We start from the raw sequence: 23,812 nt of genomic DNA on the forward strand, positions 1-23,812 counted from the left end.
TGAGCTCAGTTCAGCAAACACTGACTGGCATTCCTATTAAGCAACAGGCTCATATTAGATGCAGGGGGTAAAAAGATAAGTAAGGCCCTGTCCCTGTCATAGAGGGACTTAAAATTTAGGTTGTTATATATCTAGGTGTATATTTTTGTATGTGTGGGGCTGTGTTAACTGTATAGGAACCAACATAATGCAAATAATTTCAGTGCAATATGGGAGGCTATGACAGGGTGTTAGCACTACATAGGGAAATTTAACCCAATATAGTGAGGAGATAAAAGGAGGAGGTGGTAGAACCTGAACTGAATATTAAGGATATGTTAGCTGGAGTATGGGAATATCATTCCATGCTAAAGGAAAAACAGTGTGACTGGGAAACCACAAACAGTTCAGCGGACAGGTGGTGTAAGGGAAGGTCAACTACTGGCACTTTCTCTTTTGGAATTATTTCTCTCCTTAATTATTTTGAAACTCTTGTAAAATAACTAAAATAACTACAATGAACCCTAAAACCCCTCATCAAATACAATCACTTTAATATAAAGGCCATTTTACCTTGATCATTTCTGCAAAAGTTTATCAGAAGAATCTTGTATGGACTCCTTGTATACGTATAAAAAACCAGATTCAGAACCAATAAACGCTTATCAAGCAACTACTATGCTTTCATATCTTTTTTCCCTCCTGTAAAGCAAAGCCAATTTTGTAAAAATATACTGCCGGGTGGCTGCGTGGACTAACTAGAACAAATACAGACGCAATTTAGGTTTCATTGTGGCGAAACTAAGGAGAGAGGTTTTTCGTGGGTTTTCATTGGGGAGATAATGGAGACGAAAAAGATACAGGATATAGTTTGAAAGAATTGGTGCGAAAAATGATGCTTCGGGGGACCAAAACGAAAGTGCACACACACTGGGGGAAACAAGTTACCAGGCTGGAATGAAAATTTCCTTTGTTCACAGACCAATCCCCTTTCAATTTCATTCCGCCCTTCATCTATCCCAACAATTCTTGCTTCATCATTGTCAAGGGGTACCCAGGTTTTCCCATTCAACCTAGCTAGCAGAGCAAAAATCTCCATCTCATTACTACCCCAAACCTCCAGGCTAAACGCGCTACTGCACTCAGCCTGGAAAATAAACTGAGCTTTTAACATTCGCGTAAACATTTCAAATAAAATGCTGTAGCCGCCTACCTGGACCGGCCACCAAGAACTACAATATCCAGAATGCACTGTTTTTCCTTCCGCCTTCTACCAGGGCAACGCCTGACTAGATCTCATTTCCACAAGCAATAGTCACATGACACATTTCCTTTCAAGATGGCGGATACTCTCCCTTCGGAGTTTGATGTGATCGTAATAGGGACGGGTATGTGTGGCTCTGGTACTCCCCGAACAAAGTGTAGGAAATCTATCTCGTTCTTACCTTCTCTGTCAGTGGTGAGGGTTGGCGAGAAATGCCGGGGGTTGAGGATGGGAGGTAGGACGGGAAGGAAGTGAGGTAGTGTGGAGTCAGCGCGGGACTTGGCGGCTCCAGGGAGGGGCTTGGACTCACGGTACTTAGCGCCATTTGAGTAGGGGGCGATCTGGTCGATGCCGATTGCTGAGGTTGGTTGTTGCGGGTGATTCTGTAATTTCCTTAGAGGGAGGTCGGTTTGTAGTGTCATGAGAATGGAGGGTCGGGATTTTATCGAAGGAAACGCCTTTGGCATGACATGATTCCTTCCTTGTTGATTTCAAGGTGATATTCCCCATCATTGTCTCGCCCTTTCGTAGAAATTTTACATATATTTATGTAGTCCTAGGGTGTAGTGCAGCTCGGATACAGTTTAGTCTTCAGGTTTTCGAGAAAGGTGCTCAGTTGTTGCCCGTGTGCGTATTAATTTACTAGGACAGGACACGGATTCTTTTCTATTGTGTTGACAAGCCTAGGGAATTGTATTTTGTTGAGGTAGCCATTCCTGCTTTATGATGCTGAAAGATAGCGTTTTGCTTTCTGTCACCCACCTATCAACTCACAACTAAATGAGCTGAGAAGAAGCTTCTGTGAATTCCATTTCAGGTGTGTGACCTTATCTTCCCCTCGTTTACCCATCATTTATTCTCCATGTTTTGGATGGAGTCAGAACCCTGCAATTTCTAGTTGACAAATTCAACGTACGGCACGTGGCAGAAGACATTTGGCAGCAGTTGGTATTTTGTTTTTCTTAATAGTGTAAAGGGCGGATTTTAGAAGGCGTGAAGTAGGTTGTTGAGTGGGGCTTTCTCCTGTTTGCAGAATGTGGTAGGTCGGAGAAGCTCTGGTGGATGAGAACCTGTCCATTGTGTTAACGAATGGAGTTTGTTGTCTTCTCAAACAGTGGGGGCATCCATGTTTCCAGGGCGGGAGTAAAAATAATAGCTACCTGGTTGAATGCTTATTATTTGCCAATTGATGTGCTAAGCACTTTAGAAGCTGTTTGTAATCCTCACAACAACCTCCTTAGAGTAGGTATTCTCTACACTTTGCAGACGAGGAAAAGGGGCCTTAGGTTGCTGTGTACTCAAGATCACACAGCTGGTAGATTTCCAAAGGCCCATTCCATCTCAGAAGGAGAATCAGTGCTTCAGACCTTAAGAGTTAACCCATATTAGTAGAAATAATTGAGAAAGGTTGTTTCTAGACCTTGCTTGGCCTTTAAATAGCTGTTTGAATTGCTAGGGCACTTAATCTCTCTGAGCCTCAGTCTTCTTGTTTTTAAACACAGAAAGGGTAAACTAGTCTTTCAGGTATTGTCTAACCAAAAATTCTCTTATTCTAGTTGCACCTGGGTAAGTGGTCTCAGGACAACAAAGACATGTTGCCATTCTGAAAACTGCATGACTGCAGATAACTTGGCTGCAGCTGCTGTGAACAAATGTTGGGTGTTTTCTCCAGTCTATCCTAAAATGGAGAACAACATCCATTTTTGAATAGTTGTTATACCATACTTGGATTCTATATTATTGCCTTTCTTTTTTGTTAGCTAGGAACTTGGGGTGTTTTTAAAATTTTTTGAATTATTATAAGATTTTTCTTACCTGGATTCAAATTTTAATTGGTAAGAGTGCTAATTCCTGTTATTAAATGCCGTTAATTCTTAAATAGTTGCTTTCTGGTTCAGATCATAATATGGACTATATTCATCCTGTTAGAGTCCGTTATGGTAGAGGTAAGAAGATACTGTGAGTGATACAGAAAATTGCATTAGGTGGCATCTGGTGTTTTTAGAAAATGATTCATTTTAGACTTATTCCAATGAGGGTAGTAGTATTTCTCAAAGTATGGGAAGAAATTATTTGAAGTTAATCGTAAGTTATGTTTTTCATATCACTTAATGGTGAACATACTCTGAGTTTATCAAGCACGTTGCATAAATTTATGTTATGAAGCTTCGTTTTTAGGTATGTTAAAATGGAAAAATTGGTGGGGCACCTGGGTGGCTCAGTTGGTTAAGCGACTGCCTTCAGCTCAGGTCATGATCCCAGGGTCCTGGGATCAAGTCCCACATCAGGCTCCCTGCTTAGCGGGGAGCCTGCTTCTCCCTTTGACCCTCTCCCCTCTTGTGCTGTTTCTCTCTCTCTCTCTCAAATAAATAAATAAAATCTTTAAAAAAAAATAAATATATAAAATGGAAAAATTGGGTAAGTCATTTCCCAAATGATTCTAATAATTCCAGTCATTACTTAATTGGAATTATTAATGTGTTTGGAATATTTTTCTTCTGAAATAGTTTGCTGAAAGTAGCCTTAAAAATGTTTGCATTAGGGGCACCTAGATGGCTCAGTCGGTTAAGTGTCTAACTCTTGATCTCAGCTCAGGTCTTGATCTCAGGGTCATTGAGTTCAAGCCCCACAGTTGGGCTCCACATTGGGCATGGAGCCTACTTAAAAATATATGTATATATATGTTCGCATTACTAAATACTGGCTTGAGTAAATCTTAGGAAAAGCAGCATTTCTTAGATTCAGTTTTACTGACAAAAGCGGAATTAATCATGCATCTATCACAAACAAGAAATAAGCTATGAAATGTAATTTTTCTTTTAGTAGATTTAGCTCTATTTCAAAAGACAATTGCTTGAAGTAAAAACATCTGTAGATAATATTTAAATCCCTTTGTCCTTGATTAATTAGTCTTTTTTTTTTTTTTTTACTTTTCATATCATAAGATTTTCCTTAGGGTCATGTTTTGAAGAGATTATGGGAAGATAAAGTTTGGTATGTATTTTCTTAGTTATTCCATTTCTTTCTGATTACAAAATAGAGGAAATATCTGTCAAACACCCAAAGGCAGAGGGATAAAATCAACTATTTGAGCTGTGAAAAATATAGAAGAAAATGGAATAAGGAAGGGGGGCCATCTGGAGTCTTAAAGGGGAGGACAAAACTGGATGTAAGTGATGTTCTAGGAAGTGGCTTTCAGTTTGGGTACACAGTTGTAATTTTCAAGATATTTTGCCATTTAAAAAGACATTGGAATGATGGGTTGTAGAGAAGTATCATTGGTTTCAGGACAAAAATAGTCCCGATAACATAACACCTCATTGGAGGTGACATCTGTGTAATCTGCATCAGAGACAACAGTTCAACAGAAGAGCGGGCAAGATGGAAATTAGGAGAGCTGTGATAACATTGGCATGCTTCTTACATAGTGGAATCCTTTAGGCCCTCACTTAGAGCATATTCGTATTTTAGAAATAATTCCAGTGTGCTCAGAGCATATTAGAAACATCCTTAACTTCTGTAAAAGCTGTGTTTGGGGGATGTCATTAGATATAAGTGATAGTTCATATCCTAATGGGAAAGGGAAGAGACAAACACCCTAAAGTGCAAGCCTATGTCAGACAGTAAAATGGCCTGGGACCGGTTTGTATAGTGACAAATTTTTCAGAGTATTCAACCCACATTTACTGAGAACCTAGTCCCTGCCTTTGTGAAGTTTACTGTGTTGCCTGTTTTCAGAGACTGGGGTTCCTGATAGTCACATCCACAGAACTGTTCTTAAGCCAACGTGGGCTTTTTGTTGCATCCTTCTTGCTTTCTGAAGACCACATAAGGATTCAGTCTGCATTCCTTTCCTTTCTGAAGTACACCACACAATTATATTTTGGGGGTTCTTTCCCTAAGATGGGCTATGGAGTGGGCTAGCTTAAAATTTTTCCTGCAGAGGATAAACACATAGATCCTTTTTGATTTAAAAGTTTTATTGCTAAAGATTATGGAGAAAGAAATGAGGTAACCAAAATAACAAACATGGGAGATGCTCCTAAATTGTGACTACTTTCCTAGATAGTGCTCGACATAGTACAGTAACAGATGTGGCAGAATGGTGTAATGGGAATCACTTGACCCTTCTACTGGGTGACTTTGGGCAAATTGCATCACCTCTTGGGAAGCCAGGTTGTTCATCTGTAAAGTGGGAGATTTGAATTAGGTGACCTATCTACCAGCTGACCGTTGTGTCTGCGTAAGTATGACCCTGGGTCTTTGAAAAGGCTAAATTCTGTATAGTCCTTTTAAGGAGTCAGGTCAGTGTTTAATATACTTGGGAAATTTGGGTATCAAAATGGCTCAGAAAGATTTTTTTGCAAACAGTAAGCTGCCTGTATCAGGAAGGTCATGGAGGTAGCATGCTTCCATTCTTTGATGTTGTTTGAGAATCATAATGTCAGCTTTGGCTGGCAGCTCATTGACTATAATGCTTATGATGGTGGTGGTATAACTTCACTTCTCTAAACGTTGGGGAATAGTAGTACTGTGGGAGGTTTTGTGAAAACATATTTACCAAATACTATATCTTAATTTACTCTTCTCCCAGGATGTCTGTGTATGTTTCTAACATGACAGGATGCCCATATTTCCTCTGTCTGTATTTCCAAACATACATACACCTATTGTCCAGAGTTGAGTTATGATTTTTTTCTGTGGCAAGATGCCACCTATTTGTGGGTCATGAAATCAATTCTAGCATTAAAAAAAAGAGGTAGAGTAGAATATATCAGAATACATTACATGTAGTAAGGATGAATATAGTTTTATGAAACAAATTATTTCATGTGTGCGTAATAGATCACTGTGTAAAATATATCCATATATATGTAGATATTTTTGGGGGGTTGTCGGGCAAAAAGTCTTTAAAGTCTAGAGAATATTAACTGAATAACAGTGAATAATAATGAATATGATATTTCAAAACTCTTTAGTTTTACAAATGCTATACCATTCATATATTTTATTTACTTTGACATGTATGTATCTCATTTGAGCAGTGTAGTGATACTGTAGTGATTGACAATGTGGTTCTGAAATGAGACAGATTGGGTTTGAATCAGCTGTGTCTCTTGTACCACCTTACACATGTCCCTTAATGTCTAAGTTTCAGTTTTTTCATTTCTATATGAGAATAAATCTCACAGAACTGTGTTGAGAATTCAATGAAATAATTCCTGTAAGATGCTTAGTTAGTTCTCAGAAAATGTAGTTGATTTTTATGCCCCATAATGCCATTCCCAGGTGCTTTTATCATCACTGTTGCTGCTTGAATGCTTCCCAGGAAGGGCTTTCCATGGAAAGCAACAGAAAGATTCAGGTGTCTGAGTCATCTTCCTCCTCTTCCCATTGGCTGGTTGGTAGGAAAGACCTTTGTATGTCTATTACCACTATTTCTAACAGATTTCTTATCTTGTGGGTTTACAGGTTTTCTGTTTTTTCTTTTTTTCTCTTTCATTCATCAGCTTGAATTATTTGTCATTTTGTTTTGTCTAAAGATTTGGAACAGATTTATCTTATTTGGGGCATAGTATGAAACTCTTCGTCAGTGTAAGAATGCTGAAGGAGCTAAAGAAAGCCCACATATTTTCCTGTTCCGAAAAATGGTTTGTAATTCTTCAGGCATTTATTGATGGAAAAGTATGTCTGTTTTGCTCTCAGGAGCTAGGAAAGTAAAGGGAGTTATCCAACTCTGGAGAAGACTCTTTGGGAGAGACTTACCCTTCCCTGTAAATCATAAGTTTGAGCCAATTCCTCAGAGCTACATCTGTTACCAGAGCTCCCTCTGCAGCATCATTTTCATCTCCCATGCCTCATGGCATTTTCTCTAGTGATCTCATGATGTTTTGGATAACTCAGTCTACAGCAATTAAAATCAAATACGGCTGCTCACCATCATATTCTCATGTTTAACATAAAATCCCAATGCACAGAAATAATTATAATTCCATATAATTGACCTGTTACTCATGCTAAGTCACCTGCTATTCAGTTTCTTTTTTTTTTTTTAAAGGCTGATGATAATAATGGTCTATATGAAGGATTTCTTTTTTTTTTTTTTAAGGATTTTATTTATTTGACAAACAGAGACACAGTGAGAGAGGGAACACAAGCAGGGGCAGTGGGAGAGGGAGAAGCAGACTTCCCGCCAAGCAGGGAGCCCGATGTGGGACTCGATCCCAGGACCCCGGGATCATGACCTGAGCCAAAGGCAGACGCTTAACGACTGAGCCACCCTGGCGCCCTGCTATTCAGTTTCAATGCAATCTTTTAACTGAAATGTTAGGTTCTGCCTGATATGTATATAAATGGTTTTAAAAGTAAAATAGACTAAAAGTCTCCATCAGTTTGTATTCATATATATATATATATATGAAATGCTAGAGAGATTGGAAACATTTTGAGGATATTCAGTTGTAGCCAACAAAATAGGGATACTTTGAAAGGTTCATTTATTGTCTTTTTGCTTTTCTAATAATCTTATTAAAGGGCAGTGTAAGAGGAGATGATGATTTATCACAGATAGTGATTTTCCAAAGCATGACTATGAGAGCCATCATGTTATCATATTAAGGCTATTTAAAAAATAGTTTGCAAATAAGAGATGCAGGGGCAAAAGAGAGAGACAGAGAGACAGACCAAGGGGCAGCCAGGCCATTGTGGTGCTTAGTGTAAGTATTTCATCTCATATTGGATTTTACCAAGAGTTTAAGTCATACTACTTGACTGATTTGGTTTATATCACATTTAGAATAGTACCAACATCTACTTTTTTTTCCCCTGAGTAGTATTCTAACATATCTTTCTTGTCCAGCCTTGTGTTCACATTGAGTTGCAATGGCGATTAATTAATGGAGTTTTATCATTGTATATTGCTTTGAAATGTTTGGATCATATATCTGTGATCCAAATTTGCACAATTTGTTAAACTACTTTTCTATATATGAGTTTAAAATAATTATTATGGGGGTGCCTGGGTGACTCAGTCGGTAAAGCGTCTGCCTTCGGCTCAGGTCATGATCCCAGGGTCCTGGGATTGAGCCCCCTGCCGGGCTCCCTGATCAGTGTGGAGCCTGCTTCTCCCTCTCCTCCCGGCTTGTGCTCTCTTGCTATCTCTGTCACTGTCTCTCTTTCTCAAATAAGTAAATTAAAGTTATTATGGAAAATTTACACAAGCTAAAGTGTAGAGAAACAGGTTTTACATACAGATAAAAGGCATATTAGGAAGATGCTGAGTTGTGACTTCTTTTTCAAATAAAAAATTTTGAGTATAGTTGACACAGTTACATTAGTTTCAGATGCACAACTTCGTGATTTGACAAGGTTATAGATTATGTTCACAAGTGTAGCTACTATCTGTCCCATTACATTGCTATTGCAATATCATTGACTGTATTTGTTATGCTCTGCCTTTCATTCCCATGACTTACTGAGTTGTGAGTTCTAATCCTTATTTTTCTATGAACTGTGTTACTTTGGCATGAGCTATATAAGCCAAATCGATCACAGAGAATTAGTTTTAGTACCTACAACACACTGTTGAACAAATATATGAGAAATATTTACTATATGTGAGTACTGTTGTAAGCTCTTAAAATGCATTATTTAATCTGATTCTCACAATAACCCTGTCTGTGGTACATTAGTTAACTCCATTTTACAAATATATAAGCTAAGACTTAGTTAAGTTTGACCTAAGTCCAACTATTTAGAGTTGTTCTAGCTAAAACTGAGTTATTAGAATGAGCTTGTGGGATTCTTCCAAGTGAAAAAATGTCTTATACTGTCTATTATTTTAATGTGTCCTAGCTTTTGGTTGGCAATTGCTTTCATTTTTGGGAGTCACCATTGTTGACATTAAAATCCAGATGCCAACAAGTCTTGTAGTGTTAACTCATCATTTACAACATCATGACATCTGTGTTAGCTTGCAAACCTTCTGATGAAGGTGAACTACATGACCTGGTTGTGTTTATCATTTAAAACTGAAAATAAAAATCACAGCCACTAAAGTAATGGTAAAAATGGGATCAGAGAATACAGTCACATTTCAGGAGATAATCTGTTTTTCCCAGGAATTATTCATTGATTTCAAGATACTTCAAGATACATAGTTTCCCACTGAAATAAAATCATTGTTAAAATAACATATAGGCTGCTTGTGCATGTGCTGGAGTTTGCCATTTTAGGTTTTTTTGTTTTTTTGTTTTCTTCACTTGCAATTTAAAATTTCAAGATCAAGTATTGGACTCATTGTCCTGTTTATGAAGCTTGTCTTTTTTTGGTTGACTATTCTTTTGGTTCCTACAATTTTCAGTATTTGTCAGCACTTACAATGGATGCATCTTAATTGACAGAATGAATCTGGTAATATCTTTTTCCTCCAAGGGCTGTGTTATTAACCTAATAACACTTTTATGTAGGTACTTCCAGATGTTTTCTCACTGTGTGCATATAGATATGTCTACTTTTCTGTTTTTACAAGTTTATCATAGATGCTGTTTTGAAACCTATTTTTCACCTCACAGTATGTCATGAACATCATTCCATGTCAACCAAATATTCTTTCCAGTGTCCTTCCTAAAAAGTTTTTATTTGGAGATAATTGTAGACTCACATGCAGTTGTAAGAAATAATATGGGAAGTGTATACACTTCACCCAGTTTCCCCAATGGCGAGTAACATCCTAGATAACTGTAGCATAACCAGGAAATTGACCTTACCCAATCACCTTATTCAGATTTCACCAGGTTTACATATACTTGTGTTACTTTTGTTAACTGCCTTTGGATATACATAGATAGCTTTCCCTTCCAAGATTAAGTAAATATTAACTCTTAGTTTATTTTTTAATATTTTATTTTTTACATTTAAATTTTAATTCACTTGAAATTTATTTTGATTTAATGTATGAGGGTTTTTTCCATTTAAATCACCATCCAGTTATTCTAACACCATTGATCTAATAATCTGTTCTTTATTGAGTTGAAATTAAAATTTGTTTTACTATATGATCAATTTTTGGACTTTCTGACAATAATCTGAGTGTCTCAGTGTAGTCTTTTTCAAAGTGGGAACTATAAAATAGGAATAGACTAGGTCATCTGATCTATAGAGAAATAACTTCTTTGAAATCTCAAAAAACAAAAGGTAGAATTTGAGTATATAAAAATTATAGCATCTACTCTGAAAAATAGAAAACCAAAAGAAATATTTGCAACTCATAACAGGACTAATTATAGAAAATGAGTACCTCCAAATTTATGTGAAAAATATCAAGATCTCTTTAGACAAATGGGCAGAGAATGTAAAGAGAAGATAGAAATGGTCAACAGACTGCTGGGAAAATATTTTTTCTTAATAAGTTGAATGTAAAATAACCTAATTAAAAACATTAAAAGAGTAAGAACTAATTTGTTGATGAAGTTGTCAATTAATATGATATTATAAATTGAGATAACACTTGAGCAAAGTAATTTGACAGTTTGTACTAAGAATTTTAAATGTTTATTCTTTTAGACTCAGTAACTCCGGATCTGAGAATTTATTTTGAGAAAATCAGTAGATTTAAAAGCTACCAGAGTGACATCTATTTTAAAGCTGCTTATCATAGTTAAATTTGAAATTAATATAAATATATTTAAAGTGCTCTGAAAGCACACAGGAGGCCAGTTAACTGGTGGAGTAGGCAGTCTTACAGTGTGGCCTGGGATCTGGTCCACAGATTTCATTTATATTATAAAATAACATATGTACAAATGAAATATGTGTATTATATGTGTGTACATTTATTTCAGTGAACAATAATAAAGTGAATGGTGTGTATGTAGGACCCAGTTAAAGAAAAAGAGCATTACCAGAACTTTAGAAGCTCCTTGTGTGCATCACTATCATCTGTCTTCCCTTCCTTTCCCATAGATGTAATGATTATGGTAAATTGTATTGTTCCCTTATATTTTTTAAAGTGTCTTTATTACATGTGTATGCATCTCTAAAAAATACATTGTTTTACCTGTTTTTGATCGTTCTCTAACTTCTGGAATTCTATTGTATGCTTTTTGTGTCTTTTGTTGACCAGTTTTATGCTTGTGAGATTTGTCTGTACAGATGAATACAGATGTAATCCCCCCTCTCTGCACACTCACATGTACACACACACTGCTATTGTGTTGTATACTAGGTTTTCAAATCTTCAGCTTCAGTAGGTTATGCCTATTTACCAAGGTAATTGTATTTATATGCCCTTTGGTTTACAGCTTTTCAAGCCTCTCCCCCACCCCAGGAAATTTGTAATGTCATAAATACATTCATGACAAAATAAGATCATCTGTACATACCATTCTACAACTTTTTCAGTCAGTAATACCTTTCTATCCATTCCAGTTCATTTTTATCTCCAGTACACAGACCATATTTAACTTTCTACAAACACCCACCCTAAAATACTCTTTATAGCTGATATAATATGACAAATTTGTATCCAATTCAGTATTATGCACTGCTGGTTGTTAATGTCCTGTAAGTCTGTTTTATCTTAGTATAGTTCTTTTTTTTTTTAAATGATGACTGAAATGTTGAGACTGGGCCAGTGATCCTACAGAATGTTCTGCCTTTTGGATTTGGCTGCTTTCTTCCTTGTGGTATCAGTTACTTTATTACTCTAGCCTATGCTTTTCCTGTAAACTGAGAGTTTATATCTAAAGGCTTGACGGATTCAAGGTTAAAATTTTTGTCTAGAATTTATCTTTAGTGATTGGATGCCATGTTGGATTATGCCAGAACACACATCATATCCGGTTGATCCACCATGAGTGTTGCTAAGATTAACCCTAGATTAGAATGATGACAATCTGATGCTTCTGTTGTATGGATATGTTTCCCCTGTGTATTGAAGATAATCTGCGTATTGCTAATTTGGCACTGTACAAATACTCAGTTTGATACCAACTATTCACATAATTGTTTTAACATCAGTAGGTAATTCTTGTAGAAATTTGTATTCTCATTAGGAGTTGCAAAAAATGATGCTTTTTCTTTGATTCTTAGTTCTTTGATTCCTTCTACACTTAGTAGCTGCTACTGAATGCCAGTTAATTCACAAAAGGGAACATACCTTTCTAACATTACTGGTATCTACCAGTTAAAGTACTCATTTCTGAGAATCAAGTAATTCAGAAAATGGAATTGTAAGGTTGCTTGGTGGGGATGGACAAGGAGATTTAGATGTCATGAAAAAGTATAGTACTTAAGAGCACAGACTTGAGCCACAGTGGCTAGGTTCCAGTATTAACTCACCATTTACTGGGTAAATGACTTTGGACAAATTACTTAACCCCTTTGTGTTTCATTTTCTGCCTTATGTATACATGTGGACAAAGACACAAAAGTAAGGGGAAAAAAAATTGTTAGGGATCAGGCTATATGTGATTAAAATATTTTCTTTAGCATTATACCATATTTACAGAGTAAGAGAAAATGAAAAAGGAGCTGTCTTGGGCACCTGGGTGGCTCAGATGGTTAAGCGTCTGCCTTCGGCTCAGGTCATGATCCCAGGGTCCTGGGATCGAGTCCCGCATCGGGCTCCCTGCTCCTTGGGAGCCTGCTTCTCCCTCTGCCTCTCTATCTCTCTCTGTGTCTCTCATGAATAAATAAATAAAATCTTTAAAAAAAAAAAAAAGAGCTGTCTTGCTGCATTTTAGGCATTTTTATTAGTTATTTTTTCAATTAAAAATATTTTTAAGTTTTTTTTTAGATTTATTTATTTTAGGGGGGTGGTGAAGGGAAGAAGAAGGGGGGAGGGAGAGAGAGAGAGAGTGAGAGTGCACACATGAGCTCCTCTCTGGTAACTATCCCTTTGTTCTCTATAGTTAAGAGTTTGTCTCCTGGTTTGTCTGTCTTTTATTTTCTCCTTGCTCATTTGTTTTGTTTCTTAAATTTCACAAATGAGTGAAATCATGTGGTATTTCTCTTTCCCTGACTTCTCTACCTTGCATTATACTCTCTTGCTTCATCCATGTCTTTGCAAATGGCAATATTTCATTCTTATTTGTGGTTGAGTAATATTCCATTGTGTGTATACATATGTATGTATATATGTGTGTGTATGTGTGTGTGCATCATTTGGCTGCTTCCGTATCTTGGCTCCTGTAAATAATGCTGCAATAAGCATAGGGATGCATGTATCCCTTTGAATTGGTGTATTTGTATTTTTTTTGGTAAATACCCAGTAGAGCATTGCTGGATCATAGGGTAATTGTATATTTAACTTTTTGAGGAAACTCCGTACTGTTTTCCGGAGTGGCTGCACCAGTTTGCATTCCCACCAACAATGCAGGCGGGTTTCCCTTTCTCCATATCCTCGCCAACACCTGTTGTTTCTTGTCTTGTTGATTTTAGCCATTCTGAGTTGTGTGAGGTGATACCACATTGTACTTTTGTACTTTTGATTTGCATTTTCCTGATAATAAGTGATGCTGAGCATCTTTTCTTGTGTCCGTTGGCCATTTGTATATCTTCTTTGAAGAAATGTCTGTATGTTTTCTGCCCATTTTCTAATTAGATTATTTGGGTTTTTTGGATGTTGAGTTTTTAGGTTCCTTATATAGTTTGGATACTAACCCTTTATTGGATATGTCATTTGCAGATATCTTCTCCCATTCCATAGGTTGCCTTTTAGTTTTATTGATTGTTTTCTTTGCTGTGCAGAAGCTTTTTATTTTGATGTACACTCAATAGTTTATTTTTGCTTTTGTTTCCCTTGCCTTGGGAGACCTATCTAGAAAAACTTGCTACAGCCGATGTCAAAGAAGTTACTGCCTGCATTCCCCTCTAGGATTTTCATGGTTTCAGGTCTCACATTTAGGTCTTTCATCCATTTTGAATTTACTTGTGTGTATGGGTACAGTGGTCCAGTTTCATTCTTTTGCATGTGGCAGTCCAGTTATCCCAGCACCATTTATTGAAGAGACTGTCTTTTTCCCACTGGATATTCTTTCCTGCTTTGTCAAAGATTAGTTGACCATATAGTTAGGGTTCATTTCTGGGTTCTCTAGTCTGTTCCACTGATCTGTGTGTCTTTATGTGATATTTGTGCCCGTACTATGCTGTTTTGACTACTATAGCTTTGTTATAGAACTTGAAGTCCAGAATTGTGATGCCTCCAGAGTTGCTTTTCTTTTTCAAGGTTGCTTTGGCTATTTGGAGTCTTTTGTGGTTCCATACAAATTTTAGGTTTGTTCTAGCTCTGAAAAATGCTGGTGGTATTTTGAAGAGATTGCATTAAATGTGTAGATTGCTTTGGGTAGTATAGACATTTTAATAATATTTGTTTTTCCAGTCCGTGTGCATGGAATGTCTTCATTTCTTTGTGTTGTCTTGAATTTCTTTCATCAGTGTCTTACAGTTTTCAATAGGTCTTCACTTCTTTGGTTAAATTTATTTCTAGGTATCTTTGACCTGGGAGCAATTGTAAATGGAATTGTTTTCTTAATTTCTCTTTCTCTTTTCTTCATTATTCATATGTAGAAATGTAGCAGATTTTTATACATTGATTTTATATCTTGTGACTTTACTGAATTTGTTTATCAGTTCTTGCAGATTTTTGGTGGAGTCCTTAGGGTTATATATATATATGTATATATATATATACATGAAACTATATATATATATTTCATGTCATCTGCAGATAGTGAGAGTTTACTTCTTTCTTACCTATTTGGATGCCTTTTTATTTTTGTTGTCTGAGTGCTGTGGCTAGGACTTCCAGTTCTGTGTTAAATACAAGTGGTGAGAGTGGACATCTTTGTCTTCTTCCTGACCTTACTGGAAAAGCTCTTACTTTTTCCCCATTAAGGCTGTTGTTAGCTGTGAGTTTTTCATATATAACCTTTATTATGTTGAGGTATGTTGCTTCTAGACCTACTTTGTTGAGGGTTTTTATCATGAATGGATGTACTTTGTCAAGTGCTTTTTCTGCATCTATTGAAATAATCATGTGGTTTTTATTCTTTCTCTTATTGATGTGATGTATCACATTGATTGATTTGCAGATATTGAACCACACTGGCACCCCAGGAATAAATCTGACTTGATCTTTGATTAATGATTTTTCTAATATATTGTTGAATTTGGTTTAGTAACATTATGTTGAAGATTTTTGCATCTATGTTTATCAGAGATATTGGCCTGTATTTGTTGTTCTTTATCTGGTTTTGTTATCAGGGTAATGTTGGCCTCGTAGAATGAATTTGGGAGTTTTCTTTCCTTTTCTGTTTTTTGGAATAGTTTAAGAAGAATGGGTATTAACTCTTCTTTAAATGTTTGGTAGAATTTGCCTTTGAAGCCATCTGGTCCTGGATTTTTGTTTGTTCGGATTTTTTTTTTTTAAAGATTTTATTTACTTATTCATGAGAGACAGAGAGAGAGACAGAGAGAGAGGCAGAGGGAGAAGCAGGCTCGCAAGGAGCAGGGAGCCCGATGTGGGACTCGATCCCAGGGCGCTGGGATCATGACCTGAGCCGAAGGCAGACGCTTAACTATCTGAGCCACCCAGGCGCCCTGTTAGGATTTTTTTGACAATTAACTCAATTTCTTTGCTGGTTATTGGTTTTTTCAAATTTTCTATTCCTGTTTCAGTTTTGGTAGTTTATATGTTTCTAGAAATTTATCGCTTTCTTCCATGTTGTTCAATTTGTTGGTATAATACTTTAAAAAATACTATTAAAATATTAATAAAAAGTATTAAATATTATTAAAGTATTAATATTAAAATATATAATATTTTTTTTAAAGTAGATTTCATGATAAGATTTTAAATAAGGGAAGAAGGTTGTTTCATGATTATAACATTCTTGGAATGAGTATACAGTCTTTCATCTGTTTAGTCTCATAGCTTTATAGGTAATATAAATTTCATTTCTGTGGCACAAAAATAAGATATGTGCTGAACAAAGAAACTTTTTTCTTCCCAAGTTAAATATTATTATGTCTGAAGGGAGCTCACCTGGGATAATCTTTGCTGTGAAAAGATCATTTTAGTCACTTAAATTGATAAAACAGAAATATTAGTGTAATGAAAAGTAAGTTAAAATTAATTGTAATGGAATCTGCTTATTTCATTTCCTTATCCCATAAGTCTTCAGCAATATTTACATTACTTAGTAAAACTTTCATTAAGAGAATTTGAGTTGATACATTTTTCTCTATGTAGGTAAAAACAATACTAAATCTCTGCTTTCCAAGAGATTATTTATTTGGTAGAGTCCCCAACTTTCATTAGCTGTCCAAAATTTGGTATTAAGTTTTATTTTTAAAACTTTTTATTATGGAAAATTTCAAACATAAAAAATAGACTAAAATAACCCCCATGTACTAATCTCCCAGTTTCAACAGTTATCCATTTATGGACCATCTTGTGTTCTCTGTACCCCCCATCTTCTCATTTCACTATCCAGCCCTAAATTATTTTTAAGTAAATTCAAGATATCATATTCTATGTGTAAATATTTCAATGTATATGTAAAAGATAAGGCCTCTTTTTTTAAACATAATTTCAGTACCTTTATGCCCTTGTTTGCATCTTCAGTTTTTCCTAAGGCATGTATCCATTGTGTTTCTTTGCTCTAGTGGTCTTTCTAGCTTAATTTTTATTTCTGAAATGATTTTTTCTTTAATTTCTTCTTGAGTTATTTCGCTCTTTTCAAATGTTACTATTCTCTAATACTTCTGAGTTTTTCTAATTTTGATTTATGTTCTTTCAGAGCTTCTATTATTTTCTTACATTTCTTTTTTTAGCTTCTATTACCATAGTTAGGTTATAGTTTTTTTTTTAAGATTTTTATTTATTTATTTGTCAGAGATAGAGAGCACAAGCGGGGGGGGGGGGGAGCGGCAGGCAGAGGGAGAAGCAGACTCCCTGCTGAGCAGGGAGCCTGATGCGCGGGACTCAATCCTAGGACCCTGGGATCATGACCTGAGCTGAAGGCAGATGCCTAATCACTGAGCCACCCAGGCGTCCCTATGTTACAGTTTTTATCTAATTTGTGAGCATGTCTTTCTGGCATGCTTTATTTCATTGTCTCTTGGGATATTATTTCACTCCTTTTTCCTGTATTTTTTTTTTTTTTACCTGTACATTGCATAGGATTCAACCATGATCTTTTTGTGTTGCTCATTTTTAAGTGGAATTTTTCTATGTGCTTTTAAATGGGGAGTGTGGGTCAGGATAGCTTTTCTAACATCACTGTTCTAGATCTCTCTTTTTTTGTTTTCACAAAGTAATAAAATAAATGTAGCCTGAGATCTGCTGGCTGTGTTATCCTCTCCTAGTTTTGTATGGAGCTTCTCTTTCCTTTGCCCCAATTTTCCTGTCCTGCTGACTTTGGATTAGATTCCCAAGTTACTCCTCAGTTCAGGGATTTATCTATATGGAGAGTTTGCTTCATTAGTTTCCTTAAGTTTATAGGGCCCAACTCCACCTCCCACACATCCCCTCCATTCTAGCACTCCCAGGGGTTCCTTTTCAGGCTCCATAGGTTGGAGCCTGAAAAATTCCTCGCAATTGCTGCTACTGTTCTCAAATGGCCTGCTAAGTTTCCAGTGAATACTTAATAGCAATTTTGGGTTTCTTTGGCTTTCAGGACTGTCACAAATTTGTCTTCCCTTATTTTCTTATGGATTCTTTCTGATAACATGTGGATCTTATAGCTATTGATGATTTGTAATGATCCACTTGTATTTTGGAGTTCATCATATTTTGTCACTTATCTTTGTTATAAATGTTGCCCCTAGGTGTTTGGTTTTGATATTTTGGTTACACTATCTTTATGGGAATCTTGGGGGAGATTCAACAACTTTGCTGCTAATATCATCTTCCTAGAGTTCTGTTTTTATTTTTTAAGTTCAAGTTATTCGCCCAAGAGCAGAGGCCAAGTTGTTGATCACCTTTAACATTCACCTTTGAGGCCGCCTGGGTGGTTCAGTTGGTTAAGCAACTGCCTTCGACTCAGGTCATGATCCTGGAGTCTCAGGATCGAGTCCCACATCGGGCTCCCTGCTCAGCAGGGAGTCTGCTTCTCCCTCTGACCCTCCCCCCTCTCATGTGCTCTCTCTCTCCATTCTCACTCTCTCAAATAAATAAATAAATAAAATCTTAAAAAAAAAAACATTCACCTTTGAGATCTTGTCACAAAACTTATGGGCCATTTATTTCAAGCCCTTCATTTTATCTATAAGGATATTTATAAGGAAGCTGAATTCCAAAGAGGTTAAATGATTTCCAACTATTTAGTATAAATCTGAAAACAAGAATCCAGTTTTCTGGATGTTCAGTTCACTACTCTGAATATTGGAACAGTGTTCTTATTGTTTAACACTCAGAGCTATACTATATTGAATTTAAAAAAAATTGGCATAAACTTTGTAAATTAATATTTAATGGATAATATACTTTTGTAAAGTTCCAAAAATTACATAGATATTAATAACTATTTTCTCCCATGAAGAAATCCATAGATACTCCATTAGTACTTACTAATATGTTCAGTATTTCATATGAGTCATAGTGAATTAAAATAGTTGTCAATTTAAGAACTATTTTTATCTGTACTTCTTGGTAGTTCCTTGGGCTGCTTCACTGGCACTTTTTTCTCTTTTTCAGGTAACCGCTAAAAAATAAATAAAAGATACAAACTTTTAATTAGAATTTAATAGGAATGAACAAAACTACTTGAACCTGGGTTGAAATTCAATTTCCGTTTAATTATGTGATGTCATTTATTTGAGTGGCTGCTATGTGAGTTAAGCATGTGGTTTTACTTTTGCATTGCTCAGTTTAGTCAGTTATGTACCTAATGTTGTTTGTGCTTTTTTATGACGGTGTGGAAGGTCTGTACATAAGGTTAAGTAGTAAGGAATGTGGCTCTCTAAAAGCTTGTCATGCCCACAGATTTTTCCTTGCCAGTACAGTAGTTCTATATTTTTTCCTAAAAAAAGTTATTCTTTATAAAAAATAGTTATATCAGTAAATTTTCTAGTTCTATGTAATTTTCTTTCCATTCTGGTCTTCACTGGTTATAAATAACGCATGAAATGACTTTCAAGGTAGAAAGCAGGGATCCATTTTGAAATGTTCTATAAAATAAAGAGTGATTTATGGTTTCATATGATTTCGGCTGAAAGCACTTGGGCCTTGCCAGGTCATCAAAGTTCTGTCAGGAGAATCTATTATTTATTGTTCAATATGCTGGGAGTGGTGTAAGTATTTTATTTTATGTTTATCTTATGTAAGTATAGCATCAGGAAAAATCAATTCCAGACACTAATACAATTTTAAGAATAGATCATAGAGAACTAACTTAAATTTTATAGTTGTAAAAGATGAAGTTCAACATTAAGGACTTGGATTAAAAGGGAATTTTGAAAATGAATGAATAATGGTTTTGTTCCTATAAAATATTTTAGATAAGATTCTTGAAAATACTAATTTCATACGTTTGGTTCTGATTTTAGCCTGGCTCCTTCATTTGAGAATGAAACATCTATATCTTATCTAGATAGGTTTTAGAAAATTGCAGAAATTTGGGACTACACATGTTTGTGTATATGATCATATAATGTTCCATAAGCTTTTAATGTATTTTTTCTAGCTGTCAACTTTATACAGAATCTCAACTGAAAAAGACATGAAGTAACAAACCTTAATTTCCCCCATTACAAACTTATGAAATGCTAATTTAATACTTAAAACTTGTGTGGTTTGATAAAAATGACTTGCCAGTAAAAGGTGTTTGTCTTGAATCAGAATTAGATATTTTTCCTACAATCTTTTGGCAGAGTTATTTGATACGGCCTCACAAATGAATTTAATAACCATATTTAATAATATGGAATGTTTAAATAATACTAAGTGTTGGATGAACTTTTTTTTTTTTTTAAAGATTTTATTTATTTATTTGACAGAGAGAGAGAGACAGCGAGAGCAGGAACACAAGCAGGGGGAGTGGGAGAGGGAGAAGCAGGCTTCCTGCGGAGCAAGGAGCCCGATGTGGGACTCGATCCCAGGACCCTGAGATCATGACCTGAGCCGAAGGCAGATGCTTAACGACTGAGCCACCCAGGCGCCCTGGATGAACTTCTTTAGTGAACATATAGCAAAAGCCTGTAATGTACATATAGAAAAGGCTAATGGACTTCTTTTCAAAAACTTTTAAATTTTTACATCTTCGAAGATAAGTAAACAAGTGATTTTTTTTTTTCCTCTTCAAATAACTAATCTTGGGGCGCCTGGGTGGCTCAGTTGGTTAAGCGACTGCCTTCGGCTCAGGTCATGATCCTGGAGTCCCGGGATCGAGTCCCGCATCGGGCGCCCTGCTCAGCAGGGAGTCTGCTTCTCCCTCTGACCCTCTTCCCTCTCGTGCTCTCTCTCATTCTCTCTCTCTCAAATAAATAAATAAAATCTTCAAATAACTAATCTTATTGAAGGGGTTAGAAGAGAAGGGAACAGAACCAGTATTTATTGAATGTCAGTGACATGCTAGGAGGCCCTGTGTAAGATGTTTTATATTACTTTGTACCTATTCCTCCCTACATTCCTGTGAGATAGATATATTATTAGTCCCATATTGTAGTTGAAAACATTGTGCTTATATGTTTGTACTCACGTATTTTACAGTGTGTTTCCAGTGTAATGCTTTGTGATTTGACCCTGATTTAGGTTATCTGTTTCTAACTCATGTTTGGCTTTTCCTTGTGGGAGAGACTATGTAATTCACTGTAAGCTTATATATGTTTTGTATAAAGGCCTCACAGGACATTGTGTGAATTTGAGTAATGATTCAGAAGTAGTTCACATTTTATGGTGCCAAATGTTAAAGGTTTCATTTTTAAATCAGTCAAGGGTTTAAATGCTATTAAAATAGAGCTTATAAATATGAATTTAAACAAAACAAGCAGTTATTTTACTTACTTTGCTAAATTATCGATAAGACCAACAAGTTTAAATATGTTAACTTTTCCTATACAATAATTAAGAAAAAACCCCTGAAACTTAAAGCTCCAATTTTATACAAGTTCATCCTTCATGCTGTTACTAGAATTGTTTTTTTTCTGAAATACTGATTTAACCATGCTGTTCTGGCTAAAATCCTTTCAAGATTCCCTGTTGCTTACAGGTTCCAAGTTCAGACTCCAATTTGGCTCCAGATACTCTTTTTTGAACATCACCTTTTGTTCTCCCTTCACCCTTTGCCAGGAATACTCCCTTCCACTTTCCTTTTTTTTTTCTTTCACCTTTTCCTTCTCTACTCTTCAGTTATGTTAATTACAGATCTTGAAAGACGCAGCTAGTGTCCTCTGCTTTTGGAGCTTTCAGTGACTGCTCCACAGAGGGAATGCATCTTTCCATTGTGTTCCTATAATAGTTTTAATTATTATTTTAATCCCTTTAAATTCTTTTTTTTTAAGATTTTATTTATTTGTCAGAGAGAGAGAATGCGCACAAGCAGGGGGAGCAGCAGGCAGAGCAGGCTCCCCGCTGAGCAAGGAGCCTGATGCGGACTGGATCCTAGGACCCTGGGATCATGAACTGAGCTGAAGGCAGATGCTTAACTGACTGAGCCACCCAGGTGTCCCAATCCCTTTAAATTCTTATTTTTTAGACTCTGAGTTCTTTTAGGCTAGTAATTGTCTTAACCTTATCCTATTTTTTTCTCACCACCTGTCAAAGTCTGCTTCATTCTTCTCTATCTTCCCTTTCCCCATTTTCTCTTTCTTTTTTTCTTTCCTTCAACAGATATTTATGGAAGATCTACTACATGCATCCTCTGTTCAAGGAACTAACTCAGTGTTTATTAAATGGGTGGGAAGAAATGTGAGATGTGGGAAGACATTACCAACTGTATTATTAGTCTGTTAATCATTCTAAGCATGAAGATAATAGGCCCTTGCCATTTAATGTAGAAACAGCCTATCAATTTCACAAACTAATGGAGAGTGTCTGGATAGAAGTATTAAGGGAAAACACAAATGGTAGTTATTTTGGTGTTCTGTATTTGGACTCAAACCATGTTCAGTATTGAAATCTGTCCTTGGTTTTGCTTTGTCAGCCAGAGACATGACCTCTGACTGTTCATTGCAGCCATGGAAATAACCACATGCATATTTGCCTATCCAGAGTCAGAGCTAATAGAGCCAAATAGAAGAGTAATTTTGTTGTTGCTTGCCATTGGAGTTGGTATCTAGTAAAAGTAGATGTATGTTTGGAGTAGTATTTAGATGAAAATGTATTGCTTCTAAAGTATCTTGCTGAACAATAATAAAAGTAGGTAGTTTTTATAGAGCAAGTACCCTCCAACAACTTAATGGTCCTATGAGGTAAATGGCGGTATTCCCATTGGTGGATGAAGAAACAAAAGCTCAAGATGGCAAGTGACTTGTGTGAGGTCACATAGCTAGTTAAGCAGCAAAATTAATTCAAGCCTAGGTCTGTCTGATTGAGACCATACTCATTTCCTTATGCTGCTGTCCTTCCCTTGAATCCTCATTCTCAGATTCATGTCCAAGTTGAGAGAGTGGATTTACCATGGTAATTGAATTTGAAATATCAAATTAATGAATTACTTGATCTTTGGCAAGTTATTTAATCTTTCTCATCCCATTTTCTCACACGGATAATAATGCCTGCCTCCCAGGATTATAATGAGGAATAAATGAGGTGATGTATATGAAAAGATACTGTGAACCATAAAGCCCTGTACTAATGTTTGGTGGTATATTATTAATGCTGTCATTATTATATGCTTTAACATACTAATTCTACTTCCCGAATATTTCTTTCCTGTTGTCCTTTTTAACTGTGATGTTTGGCAGCTTTTAAAGTACCATAGTGACTGCATTTCATTAATGAGAAAGTTATTTTTTTAGGTGTAAAAAGTTCAGATAATCTTAAGATAAAAGACATTAGAACAATACAGTTTTGACTGAAGAATTAAGTATGCTTAACTATTTAAAACTTTCAAAAAAAACAAAACTTCCTTTCTCCTAGTTCCTTCTACACCACAAATTCTTACTGTGTTTTTTCTTTGAATTATCTGAAGTTAAAGTTGAAAGTTTATGATGGCTTATTTCCAATAATTAATATTTAATGGCTGTCTTCAGTACATTGAGTCAGAACTTTGTTTTTGAACCAAACACTATACACCCACAGTAGTCACCACTGGAAAACTCTAGTTCTTCTGTGAATGCGGCTGGAGCTTGTGTTTAATGTGGTTTTCAGCTAGATTGTGTCAATTGCTTCCATATGCCTATTGCTTTTTACATAAAGAAGATAACTCTTTTCTTGAAATCCTTGATGCTTAGTGTGTAGTTTAAATCCTTGACAAAAAAAAAAAAAATTGTGCTGTTTCTTTTCTACTACATAAAAATCCAAGAGGATCAAGGTGCTTCATTATAGTGAAAGAGTCGGTGATAGTACCACAGAATTGCAGTCAACTTTCAAAACATGCTTTGTCTGACTGATATAAATGATTC

The 23,812-nt window shown here is 35.8% G+C and overlaps 1 protein-coding gene across 3 annotated transcripts in view; it reads left to right on the forward strand.

Moving 5' to 3' along the window:
• The first annotated feature begins 1,312 nt into the window (after positions 1–1,312).
• The window catches only part of CHM (CHM Rab escort protein), a 207,726-nt gene continuing 185,226 nt past the window's right edge, over positions 1,313–23,812 (forward strand). For all 3 annotated transcript variants that reach the window (XM_028101500.2, XM_028101501.2, XM_088028708.1), the window contains exon 1: positions 1,313–1,367. In XM_028101500.2, coding sequence (XP_027957301.1) covers positions 1,319–1,367 — 49 coding nt within the window. In that variant the 5' untranslated portion in view covers positions 1,313–1,318. The remainder of the gene's footprint in view (positions 1,368–23,812) is intronic.

This window comes from Eumetopias jubatus, unplaced genomic scaffold (genome assembly GCF_037043125.1).
Source record: "Eumetopias jubatus isolate StellerSeaLion01/CBP00866 unplaced genomic scaffold, mEumJub1_p1.0 scaffold_11, whole genome shotgun sequence".
NCBI lineage: Eukaryota > Metazoa > Chordata > Mammalia > Carnivora > Otariidae > Eumetopias > Eumetopias jubatus.